General features: G+C 47.7%; 1 protein-coding gene across 1 annotated transcript in view; it reads left to right on the forward strand.

Annotated features, from left to right (window-relative positions):
* The window catches only part of LOC135543475 (semaphorin-4C-like), a 60826-nt gene that overhangs the window by 25992 nt on the left and 24834 nt on the right, over positions 1–10000 (forward strand). The window contains exon 2 of the mRNA XM_064970762.1: positions 6036–6239. Coding sequence (XP_064826834.1) covers positions 6137–6239 — 103 coding nt within the window. The 5' untranslated portion in view covers positions 6036–6136. The remainder of the gene's footprint in view (positions 1–6035; positions 6240–10000) is intronic.

The following is a 10000-nucleotide window of genomic DNA, read 5'->3' on the forward strand; positions in this document are numbered from 1 at the left end:
TATATTAGGTAGGACATGTGTATTCTGTTTTGGTGCGGCCCTGAAATGCAAAATGGGAAAACAACTTTTAATGAACTGAAAAGACTGGGTGGGAAGAATTGTGTTGCTTTGAGTGTAATTTGGTTTAACTTAAAGATGTTTTTATGTCTCTGCTAAAAAAAAAAAGTACTAGTTTGTTCCCGAGTCCTACGAGTCAGATGTGGGTGCGTACATATACTGTATTGGTTTGTCTCATAATGAGGGGTTAGTGATTGTGAGGGTTGCTAACACGTGAGAAATCCAGACAGTATTGTGTGCGTGTGTTTGTGTAGCTTAGTCTCACACGCGGCTGTACTGGCTGGTGTTAATGATGCCTGCAGCAAAGACGATCGAGCGGCAAAATCACACATGAACACACACACACACACACAGAGCGCATAAACGACAGGTCAGGGAGCTATCCCAGCAGCCCCTGGGCAGGGCAGGGTGCAAAGTGAACATTGAGCCTCCGCAGGTTTCTCCACGCTTGTGCGTGCTCATCACCAACAACATGTGTCAGGAAAGGGCTGAGAGCACAAGGTCAGAGAGAGAGAGTGAGGGGAGAGAGAGAGAGAGAGGGGAGAGAGAGAGAGAGGGGAGAGAGAGAGAGAGAGGGGAGAGAGAGAGATAGAGATGAGGAGAGAGAGAGAGAGAGAGTTCAACCTGTACTGTACATATACCCCAGAGGCAGCAAGCATACAGATGTAGGATCTTAATTGGACCGTTCTTTCTGAGAATTTTCCAGAATGTATTAAATGTCAATGTATTATAATCCACATAATAATTCACATTTGCTGTTGCTGCAGGATTCTTTTTGTGCTGTAGCAGCCTGGCTTAAATGAAGATGCTACATCTGTAGGTGGAGAGAAACAGAGACAGACGGAGTCCTACAGAGAAACAGTGTGTGTGCGTGGGAGAAGCCAAATACAGCCATAGAAATAGTGTGTGAGGGATAGAAAGATGTCCTGACACAGACTCAGATAGGGTCAAAACATTTAGAGCATTTACCAGAGTGCAACCTTGTTTTGTTCTCTGTGGGAGACGAAAAGAGCCCGTGTGTGAAAGACAGGCAGAGGCATAAGGATAATGTGTGTGAAAGACAGGCAGAGGCATAAGGATAATGTGTGTAAAGACAGGCAGAGGCATAAGGATAATGTGTGTGAATGCCAGGTGGATGCACAAGGATAATGTGTGTGAAAGACAGGCAGAGGGATAATGTGTGTGTGAAAGACAGGCAGAGGCAGAGGGATAATGTGTGGGTGAAAGACAGGCAGAGGCATACGGATCATGTGTGTGAAAGACAGGCAGAGGCATAATGTGTGTGTGAAAGACAGGCAGAGGGATAATGTGTGTGAAAGACAGGCAGAGGCAGAGAGATAATGTATATGAAAGACTGGCGGAGGCAGAGAGATAATGTGTGTGAAAGACAGGCAGAGGCATAATGTGTGTGTGAAAGACAGGCAAAGAGATAATGTGTGTGAAAGACAGGCAGCGGCAGAGAGATAATGTGTGTGAAAGACTGGCGGAGGCAGAGAGATAATGTGTGTGAAAGACAGGCAGGGGGATAATGTGTGTGTGAAAGACAGGCAAAGGGATAATGTGTGTGAAAGACAGGTAGAGGCAGAGAGATAATGTGTGTGAAAGACTGGCGGAGACAGAGAGATATTGTGTGTGAAGGACAGGCAGAGGCATAATGTGTGTGTGAAAGACAGGCAGAGGCAGAGGGATAATGTGTGTGTGAAAGACAGGCAGAGGCATAATGTGTGTGAAAGACAGGCAGAGGCAGAGGGATAATGTGTGTGAAAGACAGGCAGAGGCAGAGGGATAATGTGTGTGTGAAAGACAGGCAGAGGCATAATGTGTGTGAAAGACAGGCAGAGGCAGAGGCATAATGTGTGTGAAAGACAGGCAGAGGCAGAGGGATAATGTGTGTGAAAGACAGCCAGAGGCAGAGGGATAATCTGTAGGAAAGACAGCCAGAGGCAGAGGGATAATGTGTGTGAAAGACAGCCAGAGGCAGAGGGATAATGTGTAGGAAAGACAGCCAGAGGCAGAGGGATAATGTCTGTGAAAGACAGGCAGAGGCAGCCAGAGAAATGGTGCGTGAGTTAGACAGACAAAGACAGAGATTGTGTGTGTGTTTGTCTATCAGAGAGCGAGTGACTCCAAGCCAGATGGATTTCCAGTAGTCTGGTTAACTCCTGTGTGATTGAAATGAGTTGAGCTCTGCTGTGCTGTGGTGTGGTGTGCTGTGCTGTGGTGTGGTCACAGGGCAGTTTGATCAATTTCAGCCCTAACTACAGCCAGCCGCTGGCCTGATGGAACGGATAAGGCCTTGATGAAGGCAGTATTATCATGTCTGAGTACTGAGGCATGGAGGGGCTGGAGGCCTGAGTAATGGTGGTTCTCTCAGGGGACTGTCTGCTGCAGTAAATCCCTGGGGGAGGGAGATGATGGGGGCAGAGGATTCAAGGGATGAGGGCCTGGGGACACTGATCTGAAAGACAGTGGCTTTCTATCTGTAGTGAGGTACTTTATGTCTGGCTGGAGACAGGATTGTGCTTTCACATATGGTTTTCTCAGATTGTTGACTGATCGGTAGGGTTGGGTTCCTGTGAAGTCAGTCAATTCTAAAAGTGAATTAAGATTTATTTAATGAATACAAACATCTGCATTGATAATCATAGAGGGAAATGATGGGCAATGTTCAGGTAATAGATTGCATTTCAATTCATCCCCTGAACTGACTGTCTGAATAAGAAATAGTCTTGTCCCCAGCCCTGGTCAGTTAACTATATACTATACATGATGTAGTAGTGTACAGGTACTATAGAGAGATAGACTGAGACCGCTTGTTGGCAGGCCAGTGGATTGGCAGGAAGTGTGTGTGTATCTGTCTCTGGTAGGGATGGATGCTGTAGAGCTCCCTCACTGCCTCCCATGAGACAGACACACAAGCACGCACGCACGCACGCACACACACTGCAGCTGATCAAACCCTCTTTGATTATCACTCTTTCATCTAGGCCTGCTCTTACACAAACACTACACAATCTGCAAGTACGTCACGCACACACACATCGGTATCCACACACACGCACCTAGTATTTTGGGCTCTCTGGTAGATCTAGCTCTTGAACACCCACCCTCACTATGTCTTGAACACTCACCCTCACTATGTCTTGAACACTCACGCACAAGTACACTCAGCCGTCAGCTGCTGCTTTGTGCAGGACAACAGGACAAACAGTGTCAGAACTGGGTCAAGGAGGCCTGTCCATATGGCAGCCTAGCAGGTCAAACCAGTGTCAGAACTGGGTCAAGGAGGCCTGTCCATATGGCAGCCTAGCAGGTCAAACCAGTGTCAAAACTGGGTCAAGGAGGCCTGTCCATATGGCAGGCTAGCAGGTCAAACCAGTGTCAGAACTGGGTCAAGGAGGCCTGTCCATAAGGCAGCCAAGCAGGTCAAACCAGTGTCAGAACTGGCTCAAGGAGGCCTGTCCATAAGGCAGCCAAGCAGGTCAAACCAGTGTCAGAACTGGGTCAAGGAGGCCTGTCCATATGGCAGCCAAGCAGGTCAAACCAGTGTCAGAACTGGGTCAAGGAGGCCTGTCCATATGGCAGCCAAGCAGGTCCGAATGGAGCAGTTGTATTGTCCCATACACCGGATAGATGCAGTAAAATGAGTTGTTTTACAGGGTCAGCCACAGTAGTACGGCGAATTAGGGTTAAGAGCTTATCCCTCTGGAGAGAGTGTGTGTGTGTGTGTGTGTGTGTGTGTGTGTGTGTGTGTGTGTGTGTGTGTGTGTGTGTGTGTGTGTGTGTGTGTGTGTGTGTGTGTGTGTGTGTGTGTGTGTTAGTAGATTGTAGTTGTGCTCAGTTAGATAAACCACTGCTTCCACTAGACAGTCTTTTCACTTACTTTTTAAAAACTTTTTACTCCAGCTGTTTTGTGCATAGCATAGAGGGTGTGAGTGAGGGGGTTTGATCCTGCCCTCTCAGCACTGAGGTGAAATAGGTTATGTTCAAATACAGCCGCTGCAATAAGGGGGGATGTGAGAAGGGCAGGGAGGGAAGGAGCGAGAGGAAGGAAGGAAGAGCCTTGTATAAATGTATTTGTTTTGGGGTAGGAGGGAGGAGAGGTAGTTGTGGTGTGGTTCTTTGTACATACTGTATGTCCAGCTTGTGTTAATGGCCTCCTCCACTCTAGTGTAGTGGTACGACACTGTCAGTGAACTCTCTCTGCCTGGACACCTGTGACCTCTGGAAAGGTCATGGGTTCAAAGGTCACAAGGGCTCGTTATCAGTTGATGAGAAGGGAGGAAAGAGGAAGCGAGGGAAGGAAACAGGAGGGCATGAGGAGGGCAGAGGTTGAACAGAGAGATGGACAACACTCGAGAACGGATATTCCGCTTAACTCACTTCCTATCCTAGGCCCCCCTCTTTCCTAATCCTAACCAGCTTTCCTGACATCCATCCTCATCGGAAGAAACATCCGTGTGTTTTCTCCCCTGGGGGACTTAGCTGGATCCAAACACACAAACGAAGCAGCATAGTCGGAACACGTGCTTTATATCTCTCTCAACGTCAGGCTAATTAGCTTGTGTTTGTCAGGAACACTGACTGATATTATTAGTCTGCCACGTCGTTTCTAATTTGTTGGACGTCATTAGCGGCCCAGTGAAAACAAGTCCCCTCCTCCAATCATTATAAGGTGATTCAATACAGCCGGGAGGGATACTTGATTGGCTGTCTGCCTGCCTAACCGCCTGTTAGACCTGCTGAACCCCCCCCCCCGCCTCCTCCTCTCTTCACCTCACCTTCCCCTGCTACAGTATGTTTACACTGGCTAGTCCTCTTAATCCTACCTCCAGGACGCCGACTCTTAACTGTAGGCAGAAAGAGCAAAAGAAGATAGAATGCCGTTATTGAGGACTGGAGGATTCTCAGCAGCGTGGAAGATAACGTGAAGCCTGTCGCTACTGGTTTCAGACGCCCTCCATGTTTTCTAAACACACCTTTCTGTCCATGTCCCTCCTTCTCTCTCTCTCTATCTCTCCTTCACTCTCTCTCCCCCCCCCCCCCCCTCTCCACTCAAGGCGATAGCCAAAGGCCTCCTCATTGATCCAATAAAACCTGGAGTCAGAGCGGTGAGCTGTGAGCCATCAGATATTCCTATCCCGGCCCTCCATTTAAGCCTACTCATTTAGAGCACATTTCGATGATCTTGGACTTTTTCAGTCAGTGCGGCTGCTCTTACTTTCCAAAAAGAGAAATCAATAAGAGTCAGATTGGGTTCAGAACGTGCAGTACAGGCCCCGCATCTCAATTCACACCCCCGTCTCCTAAATGCCAAACAGGACAGAAAGTCTGCCTGTTGAAACGGACATTTCAAATTCAACATGACATTGAGCAATAAAAATGCAACAGCTCAGACGGATATCTTTCATTTAATCTCCGAGAGTAAAACACAATTTGACATTTAATGCATGTTTAGAAGTCAACAGCTTTCTTCTCAAATAGGTAAACAGCATCAAAGTGTTGATTTGGCTTCCCGATAGACGCCAGCAGGTGTGGCATGATGATTCCACAGGAGGGAAAGCAGAATGTCTCTGATAGTCTATTCCTGTAGCGTTTATTTGTGTATTTTTAAGCCGTGTCTACGGTGATGTTTGTATCATTTACCTCCATTAGTTGAACAGGCGACCGGTAGCTTCACCTGTCAAAGACAAAACAAGTCTGACGCTTGACATATTCATTTAGGAGAATTATCATAAACCAGATTGTGCGTTGAATTGTCCTTGCTTCGACATTCATTTCCAGAGTCTGGTTGATGTGCTGCCAACACACATTAACTTTGATAGCGCTGCATTTCAATTGAATCACTGTCGTTGGATTGGCTTGACGGAGCTCTGATTAGTTGTTTTTGCGGATGTTGCACGGCTGTTACGCTAACGAGGTATCGTGGTCGTCGGTTCTGACACTTGAACTGATTCTGCTTTATCCTTCTCTGTCAGGCTGCCAGAGGCTGGGCCCACACTGTCTATCTCCCCTGTCACTCATCCGTCCACCAGCGAATCAACGGCCTTGCTGAGACTGGGCAGGTCCCATCGGAGCCATGGGTGAGGCTAAGGTCCTGCTGTTGGTTCTTCTGATTGGTTGGGAGAAGTCGTTATGTCTCAACTGGAACCCAGTCCCACGCAAGACGGTCAGATACCGCGGTGAGTAGATACCGGCCGTTTCATGTCTGCGCCTGAAATGGCACCCTGTTGACCAGGGCCAATCAGGACGAGGGGTGCTATTTCAGATGTAGCCTATATTAACTGTTCCCAGTCACTCTGTTTCCTGTTCTTCTGTTCTTCTGTTGACCAGGGCCAATCAGGACGAGGGGTGCTATTTCAGATGTAGCCTATATTAACTGTTCCCAGTCACTCTGTTTCCTGTTCTTCTGTTCTTCTGTTGACCAGGGCCAATCAGGACGAGGGGTGCTATTTCAGATGTAGCCTATATTAACTGTTCCCAGTCACTCTGTTTCCTGTTCTTCTGTTCTTCTGTTGTCGACTGTCTGTTTTAAGTCCAGCGGTCAGTGAAAAACCAGTTCATCATTTCAACAGAGGAAGCAACGTACTTCTGCCTCTGTGTCACACATATACCACATAACCACCTCACACCTTTATTCTGTCCTTACTTTCCCTCCACGTCCTTCTCTTCCTTCTCCTTTTTGTCCCACACCTCCCTCCTTTCTTTGCTCTCAGCCCCGCAAAGAACCAAACAGCCTGTACTATTTTCACAAAGGGATCACGTTTCGGCCACACTTAGCAAGACTGCTATTACGTAAAAGCAGCCCCTTTTCTGTCTTCTTTTCTGCTTCCCATCTTCCCCACGCTCCTTTTCCTGTCCCCGACTCGCACTCAACCGCCATTGTTGGTGGTGAGGGGTGTGGCTGGGGGATACAATGAAAAAAAACAATGGACAAGCAGTCAATAGCAGCTTGAGGGACACGGCTCGCAGTGACACACAACTCCTGCTCACTCAACTCTAGTCAATCCACAGGCTCATCCCAGACCAATAAACAGACTCGGTAAACATTCAGCAGGCAATGCAAACAGCCATGCAGCTCGCTCACACAATCACTATCTCAACGAGACAGAGGGACAGAGAGACAGAGACGGTTAAAGGGAAGAGAGTCAGAGACAAATGGAGTTGAAGAAAGAGGGACCGAGCAGAGAGAGAGAGAACGAGAGAGCAGAAGGAGAGGAGCAGGGAGCAGACTGCCTTAAAAGGACAGGAAATAGTTTCACAGTAGCGAGAGGAGCAACGGAGTGGGGATGAGACGGAAAAGACAAATACACACACAGCGCGGAACGTCTACAAAGTGTTTTATGCCGCGTGGAGCTGTCTCTCTGCACACGCAGATCACATAAACAGGAACTCTGTGTGTGGTGTGTTGTTTTACCATCCTAAAAACAAACATTTTTATTTGAGGCTTAGGGTTTAGGGTGAAGGTTAAGTTTAGGGTTGGGGTTAGGGGTTATGGAAAATAGGATTTTGAATGGGAATCAAGTGTTTGGATAATAAAACAAATGTGTATTTGTATGCAGTTTGGTGTCAGCAAACGTGAGACAATAAAAAAGAGAGAGAGAGAGAGAGAGAGAGGTTCAGAGTGTGTGTATGAATAATGCTTAGCCTGGCTGTCTGAGGGATTTAGTACTCCCGGGCAGTTTGGGGGGGGGGGGTCGGAGCAGAGATAATGTTTACTCCCTCTCTCTGCCCACCCATGGCCCCGCCTCTATAATTATGTGTGGCTTAGAGTCATTTAGGTTATGAAGGGGGAAAACACAAACACTTTTAACTACTACTTCTCTCTCTACTGCTACTTCTCTCACTCTCTCTCTCGCTCCTTCTCCATCTTTCCATCATCTATCCATCTCTCTTCTTCTCTGTCATTCGCTCTCTCTTTCCACTCTCCTCTCTTTCTCATTTCTCACACACCCTCGTTGCGCCCTGATTTGGGCACGCCTGATTGGAGTATCCATTGGCAGGTTATTTTCAAACACTTGGCGGACACAGTCGGCAGCAGATAAAATGCAGTTTGGGGGGTGGTTGTCTCCCCTCACCCCGGCACACCCCTCTCCCCTTTCCCAGCCCAACCCCAATGACAGAGCCCTGTAAACCATCTCCACACAAAGCACAGCAGCTGTGGTCAGAGAGAGAAAGAGGGACGGGGGACGGGCAGTTTGTTTGAAATGCCAGCAGGATGCTTTGATGCAGAGAATGAGACTAGAACTTAAAAGGAAAAACCAAAGCAAATGAGTGGTGCTGATTGAACGAGAGAGATAGAATGAGGATGTGAAGTGAGATCCACCCAGAACGGAGATGGGGGATGGACTTTTTCATTTTTTCTCTCTCTCTCTCTCTCTCTCTCTCTCTCTCTCTCTCTCTCTCTCTCTCTCTCTCTCTCTCTCTGCCCACCAATTACAGTAATGAGTGGTTGGGAGGGATTGAGGGATAGATGGACAAAGTTGTGGTGGGTGTGTTTGTGTGATTGGGGGAGGACAGACAGAGAGAGATAAATCATCCATCCATCCACACACTATCTGACATGTGTCACTCACCCCCCCCCCCCAGCTTCCATCTCTCCATCCCTCCATCCTCCATCTTCCACTATGTCTCTGATTGAATGGGATTAATAGCATGGCACAGATGTGACCTAGAGTGGAGTAGAGGGGCTTTAAGTCATATTGTTCAGTAAACAGCTGGGGGTCTGTCACAGAACGGCTATGATTTTCATAAATCCATCCCCGCTCCATTCTCTCTCTCTCGCCATGTTGAAGTAGGGCAGTCTTAACTGTGGCACCCTTCTTCAGAAAGGTCATTTGTGGAATAAATCAACAACTCCTCCACTTGTCCTGTAGTTGTGTTAATCCACTTTTAACATTTCCTTTCCATGTTTGCCCTCCCACTCCTCCTCCCCGTCTCTCCCAGTTCCCTTCATTCCTCTCTCACCACTCCCTTTGCTAATCTACAGCAATTACATAGTGCTTCCCATCTCTCTCCCTCTCTGCTCTCATTCTGTCTCATGCCTTGACATTCAATACAATCCACTCTGAAGTTTCCCTAGTCTCCTGATACAACAACTGGCCTTGTGTGTGTGTGTGTGTGTGTGTGTGTGTGTGTGTGTGTGTGTGTGTGTGTGTGTGTGTGTGTGTGTGTGTGTGTGTGTGTGTGTGTGTGTGTGTGTGTGTGTGTGTGTGTGTGTGTGTGTGTGTGTGTGTGTGTGTGTGTGTGTGTGATGCTAATGTTTGTGTGTACCTTTATCCCCATGTGGGTACCTGACTTGAGGGATTGAGTGTGTGTGTGTGTGTCTTTTTGTAGTGGGCGGTGAGCTACACAGTGTATATGTCTCCTTGTTTCTTAGTCTGTGTTGCTGCTTCAAAGGTCCTAAAATAGCCCTTTAATTATAGTGCAGTGTGTGAGCTCCTCCATGGTTAGCAGCGTAACGCAGACCGTGGCAGTATTTATAGTTAAGCACTCAACGAAAAGAAGGAGCGTTAGCTTTCTGGAGAAGAGAGGAGAGGCGGGAGGAGCAGCGTACACGGAGGCACATCAGAGGAGATCTAAACTAGCCTTGAATCAGTCTTGACTGAGCCCTACTCTCTGCTCCCTGGACCGCCTCGCCTGGCCAGCCGCTCTGGCCTCCCTTCCTCCTTCCACTAGACTGACCCTGAGCTCTCCCGAAACGGCGCACACACCGAAACACACACACAGCTAGAGTGGGGGCATCACAGAGATGGAAGTATAGAACTCCTTCAGTGTAGTGGCTAGTTTAACATCACAGAGATGGAAGTATAGAACTCCTTCAGTGTAGTGGCTAGTTTAACATCACAGAAATGGAAGTATAGAACTCCTTCAGTGTAGTGGCTAGTTTAACATCACAGAGATGGAAGTATAGAACTCCTTCAGTGTAGTGGCTAGTTTAACA

This window comes from Oncorhynchus masou, chromosome 1, assembly GCF_036934945.1.
Source record: "Oncorhynchus masou masou isolate Uvic2021 chromosome 1, UVic_Omas_1.1, whole genome shotgun sequence".
NCBI lineage: Eukaryota > Metazoa > Chordata > Actinopteri > Salmoniformes > Salmonidae > Oncorhynchus > Oncorhynchus masou.